The following is a 26,783-nucleotide window of genomic DNA, read 5'->3' on the forward strand; positions in this document are numbered from 1 at the left end:
GGGTTCCATATTTCATGTCCAGGCTCAGGTTGGACACTGCAGCTCAGAGAGGGCCTGTGGAATGGAAGCAGGGATTGGGGGGGGGGCGGTTTCTGGGGTCTCCTGGGTCTGAGGACCATCCATCCAAGGCAGGTGTTCAGGCTGGTTCTGTTAGCGTCTCTGGAGGTATTCTCGGACCAGTGGTTTAGTTGTAGTTCTAGTTACTGTAGGATTCTGGAGAGAGCAGTTGGAATCCCAGAGGGGCACCTAGCGAAGGAGAGGAGGGGGCAGGGCAGCACCGGGAGCCACCGGAGGGCAGGTCTCTCGCTCTCCCTGGGTCTCACCTCCCGGCACGGCCTGGATGCGCTCAGGTCTCCGTCACGCGCTGATGCTTCCTGAGTCACATCTTGAGAACTGTGCATCCGTAGGCTCTGCTCAGACCCAGAGGAACCTCAAAAATACGGTTTAACGCATAGTTCTCAATCTACTTACTATTTTCCTTATTATAGAATATGAGGAGAGCCTGGAATTGTTGTGATGGATCTAGATTAGGGATTGGTGACCTTTTTTTTTTTTATAAACAGCTAGAGAATAAGTATTTTAGGATTTCTGAAAAAAAATTTTCATACATTTTTTTATTGACAAAAATATACTCTAATAATTGAGTACTTTTTTTTTGTAAAACAGTTCTAATGAGAAGAATAGAATTTTTGGTGGGGGGAGGGGAAGAGGTAAGATTTTGTTTAATTAGGGGTCAAAGTTAGGGTCTCCGTCATAAAGCAATCACTAATGTTCATGTTAGCGCTAATATCTAATGCCATTTTATGAGGCTTGTGTGTGAAAATGTCTCCCACACAGCTAGATGCCGCCATATGTATGCCAGTATCCGTTCAGGACCATGATTTTAATCGAGCGTATTCACTGCTTGGAAGGCATTTGTAGGATGAGTTAGATTCTTCCTCGATACTTCCCTTTAGGATGTCCTTACATTGCAGAAAAATGACTTCTAAGTTAAGTCAAGTTCATGTTGGAGCTCCAAGCAAGCCTCCTTTGTGTCACCTCCCAGGGACCACTGTCCTTCATTGTTTTGGGTCCAGTATCTTAAAGCTGACTTCATATCTTTTGGTTGTTTCCGACGGGAGACTTTCCTTGGGGTGGAGGGTGCAGATACTATGTGCAGGTGGTGTCATGTTGAGTTGTACGCTTGAAACCTATAGGGTTTTGCGAACCAATGTCATCCCAATAAATACAAATAAAAGTAAAGAAAGATATTTATTGAAGCAATAAAACAAACACTCCAAACTAAAAGAAATGTTAGCAATGGGTACCAGTTAATTTTGAAGGATTAGGAGACTCCTTAAGGTAGTCAAAGCTCAAATATATATTTTAGACTTTGTTTATTAAACTTAGTAATATAAGTTATTCCCAGAAACACATAGGCAGCCCGTACAGACTCTGGAAAGGTGGTTTCTATTTGTTTCTTTGTACTTCGCAGCCTGTGTATTACTTTAGTATGCATATAAAATGCAAGGTTTGAATCTAAAGGTACGGAAAAGAGAGAGAGACTTAAGCCAGAGAGATGGTATCCGTCGCCGTGATGAGCGTATACAGAACGGTGTTCTCCCCTCCTTCCCTGTCCCCGGACCCTCCACGAGCAGCTGGAGTTCTGAGCTCGCCAGGTGCTGCCTCTGTCTGAGCGCCGAGACCTCACACCAGAGCCCACAATAACCTTCGCGACGTTATGTAGATGTCTCTTCCTGCTTACCATCCTCACCATCAACCTTTTATGGATTAAATTTCATTACATTTTTTATGATGTCGACTCTCAAATCTTTCTAGCATGACAGGCAGAGGAATGGAGCTGTCAGAATCAGATAAGAATGTCACGATCGCCCCCAAATGTCCACCTATTTCTGCAGATGGCTTCCTACCCGAATTGACTATGACAGGTGATAAAGTAGGGTCCTTCCTGCGTGTCTCTAGAAACGATGGCCCTTTTTAGAGGTTGAATAGGCTTGTGTGTTCACTGTGGGGCTTTGCTGCGAGCCTGCGAGGTCAGCACGTCAGCGCCCCCTGCTGGATCAGGTTTGCCAGAGGTTCGTGCCCCTTCCACAGCATTGCTATTAATATGCTAATAAATAATGATGCTAAAGAAAATAAAGTCTACTTTGATCTTAAAAGAATTTTTTTTTAAAGAAATATTTACTCTGTGTAATTGGTTAACTGTGTGGGAAAAAAATTACCTTCTCAGCTTACACCATACAAAAGTCAATTCCAGATGGATTAAAGAATTATATACCCCAAAGAAACTATAAACAGCTGGAAGAAAATATGTTTAAATATGGGTAAGGACAGCTTTCCTGAGTAGAAAAGCAACAAAAAGAAACCATAAAAGGAAATTCTGATAGTTTGGCTATATGTTGATTAGATACTTTTATATTCCCCCAAAATCATAAATAATAAATCTCAAGCTAACAAAATCTGTAAATATTTGCATCATATGCAATAGTTAATTTATGTACTATAGGGATTTATAAAGATGTAAACAGATTTTCAACCTCCTTAGTAATCAAAGGAATGCAAATGAAAATAACCAAATTTATTTCTACCCATCGTAATATCAAATTAAGAAAAGGTACTATCAATATCTTACCTGAATTACAGATGGAGGGGCTACTTTTAACCAACTGGGGAGGCTGCCTTCTCGAGGGTATTCACAAGCGTGGAGCCAGGGTCGCTGGTAGTTCCGCTGTTATAAATAAACTTGAATTATACATTTGTGCATTGCTGGGGATGTCAAGAATCTTAAAGATCTGAAACTGCCTTTTCTTGATTACTGAGATGTTCATCAACTTTCTCTATTAGATACAGAAGAACCTAGAGGCTGTTCGTCAGCCTCCCAGTTTTCTCTTGGGAATCATGATCACTCACTCTTTTTTTTTTTTTTTTTTTGGTATTTTTTTTTTTTCTGAAGTTGGAAACGGGGAGGCAGTCAGATAGACTCCTGCAAGTGCCCGACCGGGATCCACTCGGCATGCCCACCAGGGGGCGATGCTCTGCCCATCTGGGGCGTCACTCTGTTGCAACCAGAGCCATTCTAGCGCCTGAGGCAGAGGCCATGGAGCCATCCCCAGTGCCCAGGCCAACTTTGCTCCAATGGAGCCTTGACTACGGGAGGGGAAGAGAGAGACAGAGAGGAAGGAAAGGGGGAGGGGTGGAGAAGCAGATGGGCGCCTCTCCTGTGTGCCCTGGCCGGGAATCGAACCCAGGACTCCTGCACGCCAGGCCAATGCTCTACCACTGAGCCAACTGGCTAGGGCTGATCACTCACTCTTAACCAGTAGCGTCATGCTCTTCGATTCCCAGCACTGAATTGGTGTGGCCTCTGGTGGAAACTTCCCTTCCTGGAACCAATGCAGAGAGCTCAGGGTCACGGAGACTGGAAGAAAAGTCCTGTGAGTGGGCTATTAGGTGGAATGGTGACGGGCGGCTACTCCCACTTCCACCCCTTGATGATCAGACCTGTGTATTGACTATGAAAGAGACGCAAGCATATATTTTGTTTGCTGAGTCAGAACATCTGCTTCGTTGTTGTAACATAGAGCCTGATTTTTCATGGTGATTCCCAGCTGGCACTGTGCCTGAGTTCAGGAGGCCATTTCTTCTTTCATTCGAGCTGGGCTCTTCTGGGTGATGGGGTTACTTGCTGAGATGAGTGACTTTCATGGGCTCCAGCACGGTTCCATACTTCTTTCGCTATTAATAAGTTCCTTGATCAGGTATATTTTTTTAAAAAAGTGTAATTTATTGGGTGACATTGGTTAATAAAATTATATAGGTTTCAGGTGCACAATTCTATAATACATCATCTGTATATCGTGTGCTCACCATCCCAAGTCAAGTCTCTTTCCATCACCACTTATTGCCCCTTCTCTTCTTCTACCTTCCCATCCCCTTTTCCTCTAGTAATCACCATCGTGTTGTCTGTGTCAGCCTTTTTCTTAATCCCTTCACCTTTTTTACCCAGCGCCGCAGCCCTCTCCCCTCTGGCAGCTGTCAGTCTGTTCTCTATGAGTCCATTTTGTTAGTTTGTTAGTTTATTTTGTTCATTAGAGTCCACATGAGTGAAATTATACGGTGCTTGTCTTCCTCTGACTGGCTTATTTCACTTAGCACAATACTCTCCGGGTCCATCCATGCTGTTGCAAAGGGTAAGGTTTCCTGTTTTGTTTTTGTTTGTTTGTTTGTTTGTTTTTATGACTGAGTAGTATCCCATTGTGTAAATGTACCACAGCTTTTTTATCCACTCGTCCACGAATAGACACCTGTTATCATCAATAAATCAACAAACAATAAGTATTGGCAAGGATGCGGAGAAAAGGGAATCCTTATGAACTGTTGGTGGGAGTACAGATTGGCGCAGCCACTGCAGAAAGCAGTGTGGAGTGTCCCCCCCAAAATAAACACGGGACTGCCTTAGGAACCAGTGGTTCCACTTCTGGGAGTTTAATCTGAAGAAACCCGAAACGCTAATTCAAAAGAATATATGCACCCCTATGTTAATTGTAGTGTTATTTACAATAGCCAAGATCTGGATCAGGTATAGTATTAATTGATTGCCATGATAATAAATAAGGCATTTCTTAAGTCTACACTTAGTAGTGTAGACACTAATGGAAGCATGTGGGTGGGGAAAGCAGATTTATGTCCAGGACAAGTAACCATTCCAGTGAGGAGAGCTGACTGCTCCTTCCCTAAGCCTGCTGTTGCTGGTGACCGGCTGGTCTCCCCAGGAAGTGGGGCACATTGGGACTCAGCGTTGGTTTCTTCTGCTGGCTGGAGGGGCAGGATCTAGGCGAGCAGATCCTCTGCTGAATCCATGTGTAGCCTTCATCATCGCAACCTTGGCCACTTTGTACATGAGCCCGTTGAGCAAGCCCTGGGGTGGCTGGCAAGAGTCTGGAATGACATTTTCAGAACACGTCATCTTGTCTGCCTGAGTACTGAGAGCCCCCTCTGAAGTGGTTGTCCTCTGTGGGCATCCGACGGTACCAAGTGTTTTTATGCTTCGTGCCCATTCTGAGACATCCACCCACATACCCCTTTGCCAGAACTTCTTGTCATCAGTCTTCAGACCTTATTCTTTCTGAGTCCCTGACCATCCTGAGCGACCAGTCAGTGCCCAGGAATGAGCATGCGTCTGTCCTTCTACCATATCTCCATTTAAACATAGGGAACAACAGGGTATGTTGTTTGAAGTTCCGCTAGCTGGGAGGGTTTCCTTTTCCGTAACTCCTCTGATGTGGTTTGTAGTGTGGCCGCAGTCTGTTCTGATTTGGTGCCAGCACATTGCAGTGAACCGTTCACTAACCGGGCCTGGTGCTCTTCCTCCTCAGTCAGCTGGTTGTCAATTTTTTTTTTTTGTATCTTTCTGAAGTTAGAAGCAGGGAGGCAATCAGACATCCTCCCCCATGCACCCGACAGGGATCCACCAGACATGCCCACCAGGGGGCGACGCTCTGCCCATCTGGAGTGTTGCTCCATTGTGGCCAGAGCCATTCTAGCGCCTGAGGCGGAGTCCATGGAGCCGTCCTCAGTGCTCCGGCCACCTTTGCTGCAGTGGAGCCTTGGCTGCAGGAGGGGAAGAGATAGAAAAGAGAGAGGGAAAGGTGGAGAAGTAGATGGACACTTCTGTGTGCTCTGGCCGGGAATCTTCCACATGCCGGCCAACACTCTACCACTGAGCCATCGAGCCAGGGCTTGTAGATTGTATTTAATCGGGGTCAAGCGGGGAGATGCAGTGCTGAGGAGTGTGTGCTGAGGGACTCTGACCCACTTTCTCATGCAGCTTCCTAGTGTGTTCTGGATGTGTTTAAGCGCAGTCTCATATGGATCAGTCTACTTGACAATGGATTATTGCTGTGCCTGCCCGACCTAGTGCTTGGCGTGCCAGGTTAATGGTACAGGTAATGACTGGTAACTCTGATCATGTGATCACTTGATGTCAATAGTCACATGTTCGTTCTCTATCAGGAACTGTTTCTCAGAAGAATGGTAATCTGCAGATAGAATGTGGCTTTGCTCTAAAACCCTGGCTTAGTCTGTTGCAGATGCTGTAACAAAGTAGCAAAGACTGGGTGGTTCACACACAGCAGAAATTTACTCCTTATGGTCTGGAGCTGGGGTCGGGAACCTATGGCTTGCGAGCCAGATGTGGCTCTTTTGATGGCTACATCTGGCTGGCAGACAAATCTTTAATAAAAAAAAATAATGTTAAAAATATAAAACATTCTCATGTATTACAATCCATTCATTTCCTACCGTTCATGTTCATGGTTGCGGGTGGCTGGAGCCAATCACAGCTGTCCTCCGGGACAACACCAAATTTTTATTGGATAATGTGTAATGTACACGGGTCGTTGTATGGCGCTCACGGAATTACATTTTAAAATATATGGCGTTCATGGCTCGCTCAGCCGAAAAGGTTCCCGACCCCTGGTCTGGAGGCTGGAAGCCGAGACCAGAGTGCCATTGCCGTTGGGTGGAGGCCCTCTTCTGGGTCACAGCCTTTTCCTTGTGTCCTTACAGGGAGGTGGGGCCGTGGGAGCTCTGTGGGAGCTCTTCTATGAGGGCACTAATTTCACTCATGAGGACTATCTTCCCTTGTGACCTGGTCACCTATTTTTTTTTTCCTTTTTGTATTTTTCTGAAGCTGGAAATGGTGAGACAGTCAGACAGACTCCCGCATGCGCACGACCGGGATCCACCTGGCACGCCCACCAGGGGGCGATGCTCTGCCCATCCGGGGTGTGGCTCTGCTGCAACCAGAGCCATTCTAGCACCTGAGGCAGAGACCATGGAGCCATCCTCAGCACCTGGGCCAACTTTGCTCCAATGGAGCCTCGGCTGCAGGAGGGGAAGAGAGAGAGAGAGGAAGGAGAGGGGGAGGGTGGAGAAGCAGATGGGCACTTCTCCTGTGTGCCCTGGCCGGGAATTGAACTCGGGACTACTGCATGCCAGGCTGACGCTCTACCACTGAGCCAACCGGCCAGGGCCCTGGTCACCTCTTAACACCATCTGGCATGTGAATTTTGGTGTGGACACAAACATTCACACCATTGCTACCCCAAAGATCTATGTTTTGATTCACTCGTTGGTGCTCCCTGGGGCTCCCTCCATCCCCCGTATTTTCCACAGACACTCGGGGTCACTGGATCTGCTAGGCCAGAAGGCCCTTCCTCTGCAGATTGGATTGTCTCAGAGCCTTTGAAAAGCAGCTGCAGGCAAACCAGCAAGCTTATGGGTGCCTCAAAACACGAGTTCGAGGGCACATTAAGAGGTGGTATGTATTGTCTCCTAAAGCTCACAAAGGCCCACTTTTTTGGTCATGGTCAGTAGAAGATGCAATAACTCATCTTTGCCTTGAAGGGCTATCCCAGCCATGCTCTGGACCAGTGTTTTTCAGCTACCAGTCTGTAAGTGACACTGGTCTACAAGAAATTCCGTGTGGGTCCACGAAGGAGTTAACCACCCTGCTGTTTGAAGATTATAGAGTCAGAATTGTTTCGTGGACCGGCGCGAGATTTCTGGCATACTGGCCCGCGGCCAGCAGTTGGAAAACACTGCTCTTACCACTGAGCCCCCGAAACTTGACTGAGGACTGGGCGGCCCATGGGTTTTCATCGGCCTCTCCTATGTCTTACTAAGCCAACTAAAGTACTTGTTACTAACTGTTCCTCAGGTCCAATCAGCTTAATTTTGTCCAAGTAGTGTACAGGTATGACGTTTGCTGGGACATCAAGATGATCCCGATCTTTGCAGACTGTTTTATGGCCAAGAGCAGGATGTTGGCGTAGCTCAAAGGCAAGATGGTGTTTACCCTGATGAGTAAAAGCAAACACATGCTGGTGGTTTTTTCCAGTTGCTACAGAGAAAAAAAAAAACCTCTGCCAGGTCAGTCGCTACTATGATGCCAGGGTCACGTTCATTTGCTCCAGGAGAGACACTGCGCCTTATTGTAGTGGCAGTTGGAGTCACAGCCTGTTTCTATCGAATGAGTGCCATTTAAGATCCATCATATACTCATTTTCTAAGGTTTTGCATGGGCTGAACAGATGATCTATATGGGAATGTGATAGATTGTATTGCCCCTGTGCCTTTCAGTGTTTTGCTGTTGGTGTTAATTTCTGCGGTTTGGTTTTCTGTTGAATGTGGGCTACTATCTTGTTTGAGAGGGACATGCTAGGGACTTCCACTTGTCATCACAGCCCTCATGGCACAGATCAGATAGTCAGTGTGTGGGTTCTGCTCCTTGCCAAGGATGCCTGTGGCAGTTGGACATTTGGGAACTGAAGAAATAATCACAGAGCAGGTCCACACCACAGACATGCTGAGTCACTATAATTTGAACCAGGGTGAAAACTTCATTTATCACCTGACTACCGTAAGCTGGGAGACAAGAGCTTTAATTACAAACAGAAGTATTGAATTGGATGATGAGTTTCAGAGGATTCTGACAAGGAGATGGAAGAGAGGAGAAACGCATCTCATATTTAAAGCACAAGCTTTTCCTGCATGGGGGACAACAACAATTATAGGTGGAAGATTGTGCAGTGGGTGAATTAAATTGGCATCGAGTGAAGTGAGGCAAAGGAGGGTGTGCTGTTTTGATGCTCTGGGAATAGTGGATGGCTGCAGCCAGGGACCAGCTGTGAAGCTGTCCAGGGTGGATATGGATGGGATGGACATGCAGGTGACATCTCATTCCAGGAGCATACTGCACATGGGCAGATCTGCGGCAGCAACAGACAGTGAGCTGGGTAGGACTTGATGGGGAGGGGAGGAGAATGTTCCAGAGGCGAGGAATGGGGTTGTTGTAGGGGTGATGGCATCTTCAAGGAGGAGCCCAGATTGAGTTCAAGCAAGGACTGTGGCTTCTCTGTTTTTAAAACCCATATAATTGACCTCTCATACCGCGAATGAGCATTCTCTCAATGGATTATTGGAATCTCACGTCCTATTCTCACCATTTCAGGAAGTCTGTCCTATTCTCTTGAGTTCCTTTCTGTTTCTCCGCTTCACCTGCAGACTTAGGACTCCTAATTGCCTGTCTGGCTTCCTCTCCCTCGTCATTTGTCTGTTCTACTCTTAATTTTCCTCACATGCCACTCAAATCAGAGTCATTTCTTTGCTTTAAAAACTTCCCTTCCCGCAATTGCCCTGTGATTACTCTCCTTTTCATTAGCGTGGCTTTGGGGCCAGGTTTCCTAGTGCGCAGTTCATTTAAAAAATTGTTCACTTTTTCTCAATTTCCTTTGCTGGCCCCTTTTCACGTTTTAGCCTGTATAGTAGTGGTTCTGAGGCTCAACCTGACACCTGTGTTCCCCAGGTGATCTCATTTAGCTTAATGACCTTAAGTGCCATCTGCCTTGCAGATGAATGCCACCAGCCCAGAGCTCCTCTGTGAACTCAGCCCCGCATGGCAGCTGCCAACATGAAAACTATATCTCCACGTCTAACAATGCTTTTCTACCCCCGACTGGCTCTTCCAGGAGTCTGCACCCTTCTTGGTCGACAGCTGCACTGTTCTTCCTGTTGGTTAGTATCATGGAGTTCCTCTTGGGTTCTCTCTTTCTTTCATGTCCAGTCTTAGCAAGTCTAATTACTTATCCCTTGAGAAAATCCAGCATCTCATCAATTCAGACCATTTCCACAGTCCCAGCCTAATACCTCACCTGAGCGGCAGAGTGCTGACATCAGCCACAAACCAGATCATACCACTCCTTAGAGTCAAGTTCAAGGTTTCACCACGGCCTACAAGGTCTTACAAGGTCTCGAGCCTGGTTTGCTCTCTGATCTTCTCCTCATGGAGCTCCAGCCGCCAGGAACACACCACGCGTGGGCTTGCCTTTGGGATGGTGTGTGTACCTTCCCGACTGCCGGGAATGTTTGGCGCTAGCTTTGACATCGCTTGTTTCTCTGTCCCCGACCCCGGTTGACATGGCATCCTGTCAGGAAGCCTTCTTGGACAAGTGACTAATTGTCTTACTCTTCTTTAATTTTCCCTCTGGGACTTATCACCACCCTATTTTCTAGATATTTATTTCTTAATTGTCTGTTTCTTTCCATGTGAATTTGTATTCCATGAGCTGTATACTCATCGATTAGAAAAATGTTCAGCACACAGTAGACACTGCAGATATTTACTGAACGAAGGAAGAAGATGTCAGCCCTGTTCTCGTTGAGCTCATTTACTGTAGGCACTTCATGGTGTAGGCACTGGAGAGAAACAAGTGCAGGACACAGCAAGCTGGGCCACAGAGGCCTGGAGGCGCAGCAGGAGGACATTCCAGAGGCAGGTGAGGGAAGCATAAAGGTGGGTGAGTGTGGGAGGAGCTTAGCATTCCCATGGAGATGGGAGTGGTCCAATTAGTGGAAATGACTCCTAGAGCTAAATGGAGAAATAGACTGGGAAACAGACAAGTCCTGGAGAGAAATGATCCTATTAAAGCTGATGGGGGAGGCTGACCTGTGGTGGCACAGTGGATAAAGGGTCGACCTGGAAACACTGAGGTTGCCGGTTCAAAACCCTGCACTTGCCTGGTCAAGGCACATATGGGAGTTGATGCTTCCTGCTCCTACCCCACTTCTATCTCTCTCTCTCTCACTCTCTCTCTCTCAAATCAATAAATTAAAAATAAATAAAGCTGATGAGGGAGAACAAAAGAGGGTATCTTATTTATTTTTGGTTTACTTGGATTATTGTTCAGATTGTTGATCTTTTTAACTTGATACCCTTGGCGAACACCACAAAGTATCATGTGTAGTTTTGTTGTTGAGCAATTGTAAAGTGTTTATGGACGCTGGGCTCAAATGTTCCCACGTTTTACTTCCCTCACAGAATGCGATTTCTTTTAGTAGCGAATGTTCTCTTGTCAGTAAAGGGAATTTATTCCGTGGCTTGTGTAAACACAGTCTGTAATGGGGAGGCATGGGGGAGAGCATCCCAGAAGGAAGAAATGGAGCATCTTCTAGAGTTAGTTTTACATTGTTATGGATCCCATCAGTCTTGCCTTTCTCCCAGCAGAGGCAGTGGATACTGTCTTATGTGGTTGTTACAGCCTGTACAAGCGTTTGAAAGCTATTTATTTGCCTTAAAGATATTTCAAACAGCAGTAATTAAGTAGCACACTATTAAATTTTTGTCATGCATAATTTAAATTTCAGAGAAAAAATGGTTCCTTGTAGACGACTGTGAATTTGCTGCTTTTCTGTTCTGCAGATTTTAGATTTCACTTATCAAAATGGTGGTGCCCTGTTCTTTGGTTTACTCATCATCAAGAAGTTTGGTGCTCTGAATTCTTTAAGCAGTATGATGTATTCCACTGATTTACCCATAGTGTTTCTGCATTTGACCAGTGTCATATATTTGTTAGAGTGTGGCCAGGGCTGTAATCAGCAGCTAGAACTGAGGACGCTGCCTGGGTTTTACTTAAACTTTGATTTGGTTTTATCCCCATGTGTTCACAAACGGGGCTTCAAATAATAGTAGGCAGAAAGGCAAAACCATGAATAAATCTACAGAGAGCCACATAAATTCAAAGTGTTAAGATTTCAGTATACTTTTCACGGATTTATTATGTCTAAAACCACGCCTTGCCAGTGGCCAGCGGGGGTTGGTTGGAAGTGCTCTCCGAGAAGTTGGAGTGGGCTGGGATGAGTAGTAACAGCAGCGCTTAGAGAGGGATGATGGCCCGGGAGTCCGGCAAGGGAGGCCGCTGTACAGGGGCCTCTGCCCTTTGACATCGGTGGACTCATTGTCCCGTAGAGAGGTGAGGGGAATGGGAACTTGGGAAGTGACTGATGGGTCCAGCAAAAGGGAGGAAAATGGCCCTAAAACTTGTAGACAACAGCTAAGTATCTAGCAGGCATCCTCAAACTACGGCCCATGGGCTGCATGCGGCCCCCTGAGGCCATTTATCTGGCTCCCCCGCCGCACTTCCAGAAGGGGCACCTCTTTCATTGGTGGTCAGTGAGAGGAGCACTGTATGTGGTGGCCCTCCCAACGGTCTGAGGGACAGTGAACTGGCCCTCTGTGTAAAAAGTTTGGGGACCCCCGATAGAGTGATGATCCAGTATGATCTCTAGTTCTGGAGTGGAAACAGTTGGTTCAGAAATTGATGTTAAATGAATGCCAGTGGTTTGAAGAAGAAATAAGCTCATTAAAAAGGCAGAAAAAACTTAAAAATACCAGACAAAAAGGACATGTGACATCCAGTGTTGAAAGGAAACTCTTTGGATTCATGCACATGATTTACTAAAGGACTGGAATTCATGTAAGTGGCCTGAGGTTCCCAGCACGTTGAACACTAATGGCAGCAGTTGTGCAAACCACCTGTGGGCCCACTTTGAGTCTTTGGGACACCAAGGGCCCTCTTCTGTCCGGATGCCCTTGCTCACCTTTCACCGTCATCTGGGGAAAGTGGTTTGATGGGCTAAGAGCAAATGACATCAAGGCACTGCTTTGTAACAAGCACACTGGCAGAGAGTCAGTTGTTTTATTTTTTTTCTGCAAAACTGTTTTGGTTTTTCCAAAGCAAAACTGGACTGTTGCCCCACAAGTTGTTATAAATCTACATGTCAATAGGAGTGGGACTGTGCCCCCTGGAAACACTCGCCTCGGTGGCATTTCAGACAGTGCTCTCCACTCTGTTATCACGAGAGGTGATGAGCTGTGCTTTTCTGTGTGCAGACTGGTGATGTACATCGAGAGAGACAGCAGGAAGACCACCCCAGGCAAGGGGCAGCAGCTGAGCGGCAACGCGCACCTGTCCAGATGCCTGGACCTCCTCATCCGTCACATCGTGCAGGAGCTGCCGCGGATCCTGGGTAAGTGGAGCCCCGTCTTCAGGCCCCGTGCTGCTTACCTTCCCGTGACTTGGCGTTTGGGTGTCATCTCTTTTTATTCTTGCTGGTCTGTCACTGCAGGCGAGTGCAATGACACTTTTTCCTGAACGTGCAGTTTCAAGATTTTCACGAGCCTTCCCTGTTCTTGTAGTGATTTGGCATCAGTGTCACGATGGAGGCAGCGTGCAGGGTAAAGGTTATGTTGAGGTGTCCTCGGTGGTAAAAGCTTGCGCTGTTATTTTGGGTGTCTTTTCTCAAGATTTCTCTCTGCTTAATTCTGAATAAAAATTTTTTCCCCTGCAGATGAGAGCCAAAAATTTATTGGTAAAAGAATTTAAGAATGCATAAGCATTAATATTTAATATTAAAGACTTTTGATCTGTGCTCACTTCAGCAGCACTTAAGACTGAAATTGGAACAGTGCAGGGAGGGTCAGCACGGCCCCCGTGTGGGGATGACACACACACGTTCCCGAAGCGCTCCGTATTACTTAAAAAGAAAACAAAACACATACAAAAAGGCTTGATTCATGACTGCAAAGTATGTTGATTACAACAACAGGGGTCCTCGGGTTACGGCAGCCTCGACATCACAACGTTTTGAGTTTATGACGCTCACTCCCATAAAAACCTAAAAAAACTGAGGTGTGAGTGTTTCAGCCGACGCCATTAGTGTCGTACTTACGGCCTATGTGGGCGAGCTACTTTGGTTGCGCACAGCGGGAGAACATGCAGTAACACAGCATATGAGGGAGGGAGCTGGCCTCCCCCAGTGCACTGACCTGTGCCCTGTTGGACTATTAAAAGCGCAAGTGTTCTGTTTGTGTCAGGCCCCTGGGGGGTGTTTCAACTTAACACCAGAATTCGGTTATGTCACTGTCGTAGGAACAGAACTGTGTCGTAATCCGAGGACTCCCTGTAATCCCTTTTTTCATTGTTATTTGCAGAAACTATAATAATCTTTAAGGAATGCGTCCATTTCGTTTAAATTCCATTCCATGCTTTTCCAGCAGATGTAGCCTTAAACTAGAAATATTTAAAATGTTAAATTGGTCTCACCCATTATAGTAAAAGATACTTAGACTCTGAGAGTCATTACTATTAAATCAGAGTAATGAAGGTATCTTCGTGGCTGATTGACATGCCTTTTTGCTTCTTACTGATAATGTAGATTTTTTGCTTGTTAATAACTGAAAATAGAGCACTTCAAAATTTAGTTTAGGCCCTGGCCGGTTGGCTCAGTGGACAGACTGTCAGCCCTGTGTGCTGATGTCCCGGGTTTGATCCCTGGTCAGGGCACACAGGAGAAGTGACCCATCTGCTTCTCTCCCCCTTCCCCTTCCCCTTCTTGTCCCCCTACCTCTCCCCCTTCCTCTCCCACAGTCAGTGGCTCGACTGGTTCAAGCGTCAGCCTGTGCGCTGAGAATAGCTCAGTTGGTCTGAACGCATCAGCCTCAGGCACTAAAAATAGCTCAGTTGATTCGAGCATGGGCCCAAGACAGGGGTTGGCCAGGTGGATTGCAGTTGGGGTGCCTGCAGGAGTCTGTCTATCTCCTCACCTCTCACTTTAAAAAATTTTTTTTTAATTTTGGATAGTAACCTTTATCTTCAATCTGAAGGCCATGATCTGTCTGGTTTAATTGGTAGTTGAGTTTCTTATTACTGGACTCATTCAGTTTAAGAATATGATGATGAGATTCAGATATCCACAACAGTTTTATTTATTATTACTTATCTGCTGAGAAGTTTTATGAATTGACATATTTTTATTTCCATCTATTCGGTTACTATAAAGAGTGAACTATATAATCTGTACACTTATCATTTTTAATATTTTTTTCTTTTTAACAAAGTAATAGGTGCTTATGCTTGGAAAACACACACACACACACACACACACACAACAAAAAAGGAAGAAAAATTATTTCTAAAACCACTACTCGATCACGCTGCTTATAATTCGATGTTAGATTCCTAGATGAGAGACTGAGGTTAGACCCATTCTGTCCCCAGAAGCCACAGTTTTCGCGGTAGTCTCAATATTTGTGCGTAAATAATTATTTATGCGTAATTATTTTTCTTTCATTTTGATGACATGGGTAGCGATGGAAAACAAATCATTGTGCTATCTTCCAGTTTTTGCTCACAAAAAGTAGGCTTTTTTTTATTCAGACCGTGGCTCGTGAGTTATGTCACCTTCTCCCTTCATTTACCTGGAGCTTCATTACCGCAGAGGTCCCACTAGTGTTCCCGCGGCGACCAGGAGTCCCTGGCACCGGCACGTCTGTAAACTTCATGCCCGTTCCGGGCTGTGCTCCGCAGGTGACGTTCTCAACGCCTTGGCTACGGTGTCTGGTCGCAAACACCCATCCACAGTGCAAGCAAAGCAGCTGAAGATGTGTCTCCCCCTGATGCCCGTCACGCTGCACCTGGTCACCTCGCAGGTAGTGTCCTCTCAAGAGGACAGGAGTACCCTCGTGACTCCCTCCTCTGTAAAGTGGCGCTGAGAAACGCCAGCTCAGACAAAAACGCTCTTCTTTCTTTCTGCGTGGCTTTCAGGATTTAATCTGTGGAAACTCTCGTCACACAGGTATTCCGACCTCAGGTGGTAACGGAGGAGTTCCTTTTCAGTTACGGAACTATTCTCGTAAGTAATCCTGAATTTTTCACATTCCTAATAAAAAAAAGTGGCTGGCTGTCTCTGCTGTTGGTGGAATTTGGTGTCAGGTGAGGTTTTAAAATTCCTGTGGTATTTATTTGTCTCTAGGGAAGTGACCTTTTTATATTCTTATCTGTTGACTGTAATAAGATTTGACATTTTAGAAAAATACATTTTCTCCTGATAAAGTATGTTGTTACAGACAGCCCCAAGCAGGGTAAATACGTCCGTAGAAAACACTTTTTCTCGATTTTGGTATTAAACGTCATGAAAGATTTAAAAATAATAAAACTGGTGGAAACGGAATGTTGGAAACATCATTATCATTTACTTTGGCTTATGTTGTCCAATTATGTGCAATCTCTTTTTATAATGGCATTGCTCTAAATTAGGCTCAATTTAACTTTTTCTTTAATTTTGATGACATGGGTAGCGATAGAAAACAAATCATTGTGCTATCTTTCATTCCAGTTTTTGCTCACAAAAAGTAGGCTTTTTATTCAGATCGTGGCTCATGAATTATGTCACCTTCTCCCTTGCCTGGCACAGTGAGAGTATATGTCATTGCTAATGCGGGGAGACATTTTTCACGGTGTTTCCAGCCTTACTTTGATGTTTATAATGAATACTGAACTGAGGTTTTCAAGGTGCCGCAGAGGTAGCTAGTTAAAATGAAGCAAACATCTCACTGTAGTTGTTATTTTGGAATTTAAAAAAAAATGAGTGTCACCCACAAGTGGGAAGAAGGTTTTCTAGAAGGTTCTTCATACAGTGAAGACTGATGTTTTGAAGTACAAGCGTTGAGTGCTGGTCACGGAGTCTTAGTATGACGTGGGTTCAGGCAATGCAGGGGGGACCCTTTTGTATTGTTTCAAATCATTCTTGTCCCCGTGCCTTGAATCCAAATTCTTCAGGGCACATAATTTTTGTTATACACTCATAAGTTTGCAAATTATTAGAATTTTGTTTACCACCTTCTTTAATTTACTCCTCAATCTGCTTTTAAGTACTGTCTGGGTATCATTTTAGCATGACTATAATTCTGTATTTATAATTCCATTGCACTACCTATCAGTGCCCAAAAATAGTGACTTTGTTTATGGAGCCCGTCTTGGAATGTTTTGGGGTAGTGTTAGTTTGGGATCAGGATAATGGTCCTGTATTCATTCTTTTATTTTTCCTCACACGTAGTACTTTTCTCTGCTTATGTTCACCGAGCACTCTTTAGGTTTTCAAGGAACTAGCAAGTGTCCCCAACATAGAGGTCTTTATGGACTTTCAGGAATTACATATATATGTTTATTACATCTATCTGCTCCACGTAATTCACATGCAAGGGAGGAGGCCCAGCAGAGGCGGGGTCACCTCACCTTTTCCCAGGGCGTGAACTTCGCGAGGGTGGGAGAATTCTGTAGGGTTCTTCTGTGGGCCCTTGTAGGGATTGGAAAGTAACTTACCTGTTCAAAGATAATTATGATATCGGAACTTTTTAAAAATCAGTTTTTTTCCTTACAATGTCATTCAAGCAGAGGGAGGTTAAGTAAAATAGAAAAGGCCTTTTAAGCTCTCTTTGGACTGTTTTCCTAGTTGGGATTCTCATCACAGCTGTTACTTGGCCTTACTTGTGTGTCCATCTTTCTTACCCTCAGTGTTGATGGCACCGATGAAGGACTAGTAAAAGGGAGACAAGTATTGACTAGCATGAAGGACCTGGGCCTAGTTATGCACACAGCTCTTGTGCATGTTATGATGAACTGTTGAGGGTTGGATGTTGCTTCTGTGAGTTGATAATCTGACCAGAAGACGCCAAAGATTTTACTCAAGTCAGTAGTGCCTACTGATGCCACGAGGCCTGGGCAGCTTGCCCCACTTCCCGCCGTCCCCTAGAAATTCACGGCGCAGATGAGCAAGGTCCTGCCTCTTGAGTTTTCTGCTTCAAGAGAGTTCTTTTTAATTTTGCTTAAACAAAAGTTTCCTAAACTTGTTTGAGAGGTTTCGTTTTGGGCTGCACAGCTGTAAACGTTCTGTGGGCCAGTCCCTAGAGTGACTCTGTGACTCTCTCCAGAGCACGGTGCTCTCTGTCCTGCTGGCCTGTTCCGTTCATATCTGGAAACTTAGCTCTGTGTTTGAAAGCCTTGTCGGCCTACATGGAAATAAATGCCATTTTCTGTATAGTTCAGTATTTATCTGGTGGAGAAGCCACTGTACTATGGCAGGTCTATGGTCTCTTTGTATTTTAAAACCAGGCCTTAATTTGAGGTCTTCAAGCTTGGTCCACCTGGGGCTTCTGCTCAAGCAGCTCTGCAGGAGCCGTTGGCCTGCCCCAGGTGGGCAAGGCGGTGGCAGTCAAGGCTGGCGTGATCCCCACTCGGTGGGAGGGCCCTGGAGGAGCAGGCTGCAGGGGCCTTGGAGTTGTGCTGCGTGGTGGCTTCCATTTCTGTACAGGCACCGGGGAACGGTTAGCCTCACTGTCCTATAGACATCTTTTATCTTTTAGGTAGAAAAATTCAGGATACTTCTTAATCCATGGAGGCATGAATGTCGGCATTCACTTTTTTCCCCCTCCCAAGAAAAATGAAGTTTTGTCCTCTTATATTTTAAAGAGGCAGGTGTTTGGAAACAGTTTAGCAGGGTACTTGTAAACCTTCATTAAGCTTTCAGAAGCTCCAGGTGAAAGAGGACCAAAACCAGCTGATAATTGTTATTCTCACTTCTTATTGGCAGAAGCAGTGTGTCATCACACCTGCCTTCCTCTCCAATAAAATAAGTGTCTGCGGAAGTGCAATGGGGAAGTTCTGCGATGAACGCTGTGGTTCTTTTGGGCCTCCACTGAACTGGGCGGGGAAGCCTGAAGTAATGACATTGAGGAAGTATGCTCGGGAGCTCATGCTGTGTATTAACCTGATGTTCGCTGTGTTTCTTGTGCCCTTTTCAAAATGCTCTTGATTAATGAGCCAAGGAAGAAAACTTTGTTGTGTTTGTTCTTAAGTTCTGGCTTTGTTAGTTTATAAAAGTGTGATGACTATAGTTGTGTGGTGGTGATAGTTTTCTACAAAAAGGCATCACAGTTCAAATATTCAAATAAAAGATGAACAGAAGAAATGATAAAATTATTCTGATTTTCATATAAGAATATAATTACAATCTTGATCATTCATGAATCTTTATTTATCCTGGGCATTGAAATAGTTATTAAAATCTGCCCTCTGCAGATTTTTATTTTAAGTGAATGCCTCTTTGTTGATTGGTTTTTGACATTAGTTGTAGTAAGTAAAGCAGAAAGAGTGAGTGCACTTTTACATTTAGAAAATATATACTATACAATTCACTGGGGAACAAAATTTTTGTTGCATCCACAAAAACGCTTGTTCTTACCTAATTCGAATGTGCTGATCTCAATCTGACATTAGTTTTTCTCTGTAAGCTACAGTTTTTTTGCAATTTAAGATTTTAGGTTTTCATCTTGTAAAAAATTCAACATTTAGTTTAACATAATGAAGTAGAATGTCTTCTTGGGCATCATCTTTGTGAAAAGATAATTTATATAATGCAGTAAATACACTAATACACTAAAAGATATGATTGCATCAGAATTTGTCTACAATTTCAAAACAGAACATATTAAAACACTTATTTTAATCGTAAATTTTGTGTAAAACTTATTTAAATTCTATTTAGGCAAAAATTTGCATTTGTAGTTCTTGCATTTTTGTACTTGTTGAGGACAATCTCGTTTGATACTTCAGCAGTAGTCTGCTCATCACTAACAGCTTCAAGATTTTCCAGAAACTTATCAAGGTGACTGTTTAGGAAGTGAATCTTAACGCTCATGTTACATCCAATGTCACGGAAAGCCAACAGCATCCTTTGAACCAGAAGTTCATACTTTTCTGCTTTTTTGTTGCCAAGGAAGTTCCTTGTAACTGCCACAAAAGACTGCCATGCTGCTTTCTCCTCCTTATTCATCTTCTTGGCAAATTCTTCGTCACATATGAGGGTTCGAATTTGAGGTCCATCAAATACACCTGCTTTTATCTTCTCGAAAGACAAGGCAAGAAAAGCAGAAATAATATGTTGAAAGCATTCACTTTCTCTATTCAAAGCCTGAACAAACTGCTTCATTAAGCCAAGTTTGATGTGAAGTGGGGGGAAAATGATCCTGTCTCGATTAACTACAGGTTCATTCACAATATTTTGCATCCCTACTTCCAGAGCTTCACATTTCAGCCACTCCTTCTGTGTCCAGTGTTTCTCTCAAGCTCGGCTGTCCCACAAACGCAGAAAGCAAGGATACTTTGTGAAACCTCTCTGTTGTCCTAGCAGGAAATTTACCATTTTCAGATCCACACAAATGATCCAGTTATGCTCCTCATACTTCAGTAAGTTGAGGACAATTTTTACATCATTCTTACTAAGTCATTCAATTCGGGTTGGCTAAAGTGCTAAGGGGTTAATGACTGCTTGGCATCAGAAAAAGACCCTTCAGATTCTATAACCATTTCCTCATGCATCTTATCAAAATACACTTGATCACCATGTTCACTTTCTTCGTCCTTAGAAGAAATAAAACCATTGAAAACTGGAACCGGGAGTGTCTCAGAGTGTGGGATAGGTCGTATTACTGAAGGAATATTAGGATATGCGATCATATGCCTTTTTTTTTGTGCCGATGCCCTTTGTATGGATCAGACAGAAATAACAGTCACTGCTGTGGTTTTTAGGTTCACACCAAACCATGGGAATACCAAAAGGCATTTTTTTGCATTTTCCTTTTGTCCACTCACGAAGCATTTCCTCACAATTATGACACACAATATAAGGAGCCCAATTCTTGTCTTGATCGCCAAGGGGAACTTGAAAATAGGCAATATATGCATGTGTCACAAATGATGAAATATTGCGCCCTTGATGTTGAAGTGCATAACAGCCACATATATAACAGAAGGTGTCAGGACTATTCTTATATTTACACCTACTCGAAGAAGCCATGATTCAATATTAAGACAAAATAAGAGGGTGTTTTTATCAAATAATAATTTTTACATTTAAACAACTACTATTATGTAAAGGTGATGTTTGTAAAACATTAATTGCCTTGTGGTTATGTTCAATCCAAGAGTCGTTGCCTTTTAACTTTCATTTAAAAACCAATGAATTAACTGTAACAAAAAGAAATTACAATTGCATAAAAAATAGAGCATGTACCATAAAACAGATATCAGATTTGGAATCAGCGATGCATAAATATATAGAAATAGTTCTAAAACCCCATGCAACAGAAAATGAAAAAAAAATTGTTCCCCAGTGTCATGGCCACCCAGATGTTCTTGTTATCCGGTGGTTCTCCCTCTTCAGCCACCGTTGAACGTAAACCCAGTTTGCAGAGGGACTGCTTTGGGCTTCCTTGAAGTGGTGCGGAATGGTATTGACCAGTACCGGCCTGCCCTGCAAGCACAGCTTGCTGGTTTCCCTTTAATGGGGCGGTTTCCTGCCTGCACGCCTGCACCCAGGGAGCCTGTGGGGCAGGTGTTCATCCTTCTAGATCCTCTGAGAAAACTCCCAGCTGTGAAGCCCATGCCGTCGGAAGATAGCCTGTGCTACTCTGCCCGGGATTGTAATCGTCACAGGTTTCTGAGTCATTCCACACGTTCCTCAAAGTCATTTTCATTGGCCTCTCTCTCTGCATGCTGCTCCTGTCACCGTTCTTGGAGAATCGGGTATCCCTACGGAGGGTCCTTCCCACACCTCAGCCTCAACTCCCCACCACCTCTGTCCCCGTGAGTGTGTCCTCCCTCCCACAGCTGCCTGTCCCCATGAGCGTGTTGTCACCACACCAGCCACCTCTCCTGGTGATCTGCTCACTTCCACTGCTCCTCATCTCCGGCAGCTCGTTAATGCCCCGAGACTTAGACTGGCTTCCACTTTCCACTCTCCACCTGGCCTCTCATGGCCCGGCAGCTGTGCTTTGTCTTGACTCAGCTTGGAGTTCCTTAGAGTCCCGGCCCCTTCACTGTCTTGCGGTCACCTGGACGTTCCTTTCCTGTCTGTTCCTCCGCTGTCCTCCTCCAGCGGAACCTAAGCCTGGTTTGATTTTGTTCTCTCCCTACCCCAGCCCTGCTTGGAGTGGCTCACTGTGGCTAGAGAAAGCATGAGGAAGGTAATGGTCTCTCGTTCAATCCATTCCGGCTCATGTCAAGTGCGTCCTCTCTGCACACTCGTTCTTCTAGTCCATTTTCCTGTCTCATGTGTCTTCATACTCGCCCAGATGACCATTCGCACACTCCCTCTGTCCCTGAATCTCCAAGGCTGCCTACTTTTTTTTTTTTTTTTTTTTTTTTTTACAGAGACAGAGAGTCAGAGAGAGGGATAGACAAGGACAGACAGACAGGAACGGAGAGAGATGAGAAGCAACAATCAACAACTAAGGTTGTGACACCTTAGTTTTTCATTGATTGCTTTCTCATATGTGCCTTGACCGTGGGCCTTCAGCAGAACGAGTGACGCCTTGCTCAAACCAGCAACCTTGGGTCCAAGCTGCTGAGCTTTGCTCAAGCCAGATGAGCCCATGCTCAAGCTGGTGACCTCGAGGTCTCAAACCTGGGTCCTCCGCATCCCAGTCCGACACTCTATCCACTGCGCCACCGCCTGGTCAGGCAAGGCCATCTACTTTGTCCTCACTCTCACCCGACTAATTCCTAGTACGCTAGAATGAAGAAGAAGAAATGTATCAAAAGACATTAAAATTGGTAAATCAATGAAATGTTATGTAGGGATCAAATAAAAATCAGAGAGTATAAGGAGAAAAATAAGTTAATAGAAAATAAGCCTATAGTTTCACCATCTAAATACCCCTGATTACTAATACATCATACACGCACAGGGTTAGAACTCCAGCAGTGCAGGAGGGCAGAGAGTGAAACGTTTGGAAAAGACACCACCCGGCTTCAGCCTTCCTCTCCCCGAAGGGAACCTCTGCTGTGGGTTCCCGTGCTTTCTTCCTCAAGAATTTTCACTTACATCTGTATTTGTGTATTGTTTATACACTTAAAAAAAAATTTTATAGCAAAGATCATGGTATAAACACTGTTCAGTCTTTATCTTTCTTAGTAATCCACAGCCATTTATGTGGATTTAAGTCAAAAGCAATATCTCGACGAATTTTTTATTCAGCTTCAAATTCATATCTATTCAGCAAAAATTATGTGCTCATTTTAAAGTTTTGTAAAATTATTTCACCCTAGTTATCAGGAAAAGCTTAACAGTGCTTTTTAAAATTTACTACATTATTATTATTTTTTTAGTCTTTTCTGTTTGTTTAGTTATAGGCTGAGAAAAAGGAACTCGAAGTGCCCCATATTTTTAGTTTTCAAAGAGTGTATGTCTTATTTCAAGATTTTCTCTTACTTTACATCCAATTTGTGCTTATTTATTAAAATTATAGAAGTGTACTTTTTAAAAGAAAATGTAGAAAACTAGTGAGATTTGAAGAAAATAAAATCTTTTTATTTTTTTTATTTTTCTAAAGCTGGAATCGGGGAGAGACAGTCAGACAGACTCCCGCATGCGCCCGACCGGGATCCACCCGGCACGCCCACCAGGGGCGACGCTCTGCCCACCAGGGGGCGATGCTCTGCCCCTCCCGGGCATCGCTCTGCCGCGACCAGAGCCACTCTAGCACCTGGGGCAGAGGCCAAGGAGCCATCCCCAGCACCCAGGCCATCTTTGCTCCAATGGAGCCTTGGCTGCGGGAGGGGAAGAGAGAGATAGAGAGGAAGGAGGGGGGGGGTGGAGAAGCAAATGGGCGCTTCTCCTATGTGCCCTGGCCGGGAATCGAACCCGGGTCCCCCACACGCCAGGCTGACGCTCTACCGCTGAGCCAACTGGCCAGGGCAGAAAATAAAATCTTAACTTCACACTCAAAGACAACCTTGGTCAACGTACTTTTGTTTTCCTGAAGTGTTATCTATTCATATGTGCACTGGTATGTTGAAAGCTATGTACATGTAATGTACTTCTATATGACATACAGCAATACATATGGTTGAGTCTATGCTGTATATATGCAAATTTGTATTATTTTCCCATTTAACATCGTATCACTTTCCTATATCTTATTTTTTTTTTTGTATTTTAATGGTTACATGTTGTCCCATTTGTTATGCATTGTATGAAGTTGGGTATCGGCAAAGTTCAAGAATACCTGAACAACAAACCATTTAGGGACATATGTATGTATGGCAAAACTATTTTGAAATGTCAAGAAAATGAGAAATTATTGATAGTGGTTCTCTGGAGGAATGACAGGCAGGTTGGGCGGTGGGAACTCATGGAAAGAATGAGGAGTGTCCTAGTTCTGACCTTGAATGGTAGGCTTAAGGATTTTCTTTATTCTTTAGAATGAGAAATCCATACATACATTTTTCTGGATATGTTATACATATTTCTTTATATTTACCAAATATTTTAATAAAAACCATTGGGCCATAGGTGACCCATTGTGCACTCCAGGCTGCTTATTTACTCTTTTGTTCCGGGGTCACTATATTTCATGCGCTGTTTGTTACCACGCAGCCGGTATTACGTGTGTATTGCTTTGTGAGCTAGGGGCAGGTGCTCCGTCTCAGCACCACTGCACTTGTTGACGTGGTGCTCTGCCTGTTGCAGCCCTGGCAGTGGTTTCATTCGGGTCACGTTTATGAGCACCCCTACTGCCTGCAGCACTCACTGGGCTGGGGGCTAGGGGCTGCTCAGGCTGCCTTTAAAACAGTGTTGGGGGTCATCCTGCAAGGAGGCGCGGACTTGGTGTGTGGGGGCACAGATATGGGAGTCGGGTTGGGCTAAGAGGTATCTAGGAGGAACTAGGAACTCTGGTAAGTTTGAGCTAAATGGCTGCATCGTGATGCAGTTGGCACTCGTGGGGGCTAAGGCTTGCCCTTCCTTTGAGACGACTGTTTCACCTGACTGGGTACTGTTCTCAGTGACTTTCAGGGGCGTGCGTGAGTGCGGCTGTTGTCGGAAATAATGTGGATCAGTTGGATTATCTTCACTCTTGCAGGTTGTCCTTTCTGGGATTATATTGCTAGTGAATTTATTTCAGCATTAAGTCTCATTGATAGTGATTTGTATGTTTTAAAATGATGATAGTGTATAATGTATATACACTGTTTCATATGATCATATTTTTAAATGGTGATCATAGCATTCATAATATGTATAATATATAGTATATATTTAATGCCTTCCATGAGTTATTTCGTTAAGAACGGTAAGTGGTTTTGGAGCAAACACGATATCTGTGTTTTATTTCAGATTTATTTTGAAATCTCCATTCACTGGTATTTTTATTGTTTACAGAGTCATATTAAATCAGTAGACTCAGGAGAAACTAACATAGAAGGAGCCATAGGTGAGTAGACCACAGAACACTTTATGTCCTTGTTTTAGGCACTTTGATGTTGTGATTTTGGACATGTAAATAAACCCCTGTAATAATGAACTGTGTTTCTAGGACCGATGGCATCGGAAGAATTTATCAAGATCACGCTGTCGGCTTTTGAAGCAATAATACAGTATCCTGTTTTATTGAAAAACTATTACTCTACGGTCAGTTCTGGCAGCTTTTGAAAGATACACTTTTTCATTTATTTGGGAATACTACATATTGTAGAAATATGAGTATATGCGTATATCACAGTTATTTACTTCTGATAGACACTGGGTTGTTTATGGTTTTTGGCATTTACAAATACTGCTATGGGTATTCTTGTTGATGTGTTTTGCTCTACTTAAGCATACATGACTTTTAGGGTATGTATTTAGGAATGGAGTCAGCGGTTATAGGATACATGTAAACTCAGCGTGTGCACAAAATACCTTAGTATTTTCCAAAGAGGTGGTACCAGCTTCACTGACCCCAGCAGGGCAGTACCTGATCACCTCATTCTTCCCAGCCCTTCTTATTTCACACTTTTTAATGGCTGGGTGGGTATATAGCAATATATATATTCACCATAGTTTTAAATTTTTGTATGATCAAGACTGTTAATGAGGCTGAGTAGTTTTTCAAAAGTATTTTGGCCATTTGGGAAAACTCTTACCAAGTGCTTGTGCAAGTCTTTTTTGGATATTTTTAATCTAATCTAAAAAGTTTATTGGCATAAAGGAGTTTATAGTATTTTCTTGTCATCGTTTTTAGTGTCTTTGTAACCTAATAATATCTCCTTTAATTTTTTTGCTATTTATTATTGTTCTTTTCTTGACCACTCTAACCAAAGGTTATTTTTAGTTTTATTAATTGTATCAAAGAACCAGTCAGTTTCTTCACAGTGTTCCTTAGCTTGGATGTGCTGGTGACAAACGTTTTGATCAAGTCATTGTTTCTTGAGGGAGATTTTTTTCTGAGTGTTAAATTCTAGGTTGGCATTTATGTTTATTATTGTTTCATACTGTGAAGGTGTTATTTCATTACCCTGTGTTCTGAATTGTAGCTATTGAGAGTTTAGCTGATGGTCTGTTTTTCCTGTGAAAATAATATTTGTTCCTTGTCCCCTTTTGAGACTTTTTTTTTTTGGTGGGGAGGATCTTTGGATTTCTGTAGACACACTGTGATTTAACTAAATGCACATCTTTTATTTATTCTGCTTTAGATTCTCTGTGCTTCTTGAATCTGTGGATTGTCCTTTTTCATAATTTCTGGAAAGTTCTCAGCTATCATCTCTCTTTCCTTTGCTGGGTCACCTTCAGCAATTCAAATCACGAGGACATTAAACTTTCTCACTGTGTTTTCTATGTGTTCTATCTTTTTTCCCTCTCAGGGTTATATTCTGGATAATTTTGTTTATGTTCTGGATAATTCTATTTCTGTCTTCCATATCCAGCCATTGAGTTTTTAATGTTGGTTATTTTTCATGTGTAGAAGTTTTGTTATCACTAGAAATTCTGCTTGTCCATTTGTTTCAGTCTACTGTATTGCTTTGTATGATTTTCTGTTTTCTATTTACATTTCCCAGCTTGTGAGTGATTTGTTCACATTCAGATGCAGTTGTTTTACGCTATGTCTGATAACTGCAGTCTCAGAAGACTCCAGTGTGATGTGGCGTCATATCTCATTCATGTCCACATCATCTTGCCTTCTTGGAGCCCTTGTTAGTATTTACTGCTTGTGGGGCACAGGCATTCCCTGAGCCTAGTGTGAGCGTCCCTCCCTGGCAGGCTTCAGGTGTGTTTGGGGCTCTGTCAGG

The 26,783-nt window shown here is 43.7% G+C and overlaps 1 protein-coding gene across 2 annotated transcripts in view; it reads left to right on the top strand.

Annotated features, from left to right (window-relative positions):
* The window catches only part of ULK4 (unc-51 like kinase 4), a 400,554-nt gene that overhangs the window by 99,273 nt on the left and 274,498 nt on the right, over positions 1–26,783 (top strand). Inside the window, exons 23-27 of one of the 2 annotated variants that reach the window (XM_066245324.1) lie at positions 12,731–12,867; positions 15,207–15,328; positions 15,475–15,531; positions 24,898–24,949; positions 25,052–25,146. In XM_066245324.1, coding sequence (XP_066101421.1) covers positions 12,731–12,867; positions 15,207–15,328; positions 15,475–15,531; positions 24,898–24,949; positions 25,052–25,146 — 463 coding nt within the window. The remainder of the gene's footprint in view (positions 1–12,730; positions 12,868–15,206; positions 15,329–15,474; positions 15,532–24,897; positions 24,950–25,051; positions 25,147–26,783) is intronic. The other variant, XM_066245325.1, reaches the window with a different exon arrangement.

Source organism: Saccopteryx bilineata, chromosome 10 (genome assembly GCF_036850765.1).
Source record: "Saccopteryx bilineata isolate mSacBil1 chromosome 10, mSacBil1_pri_phased_curated, whole genome shotgun sequence".
Classification (NCBI taxonomy): domain Eukaryota; kingdom Metazoa; phylum Chordata; class Mammalia; order Chiroptera; family Emballonuridae; genus Saccopteryx; species Saccopteryx bilineata.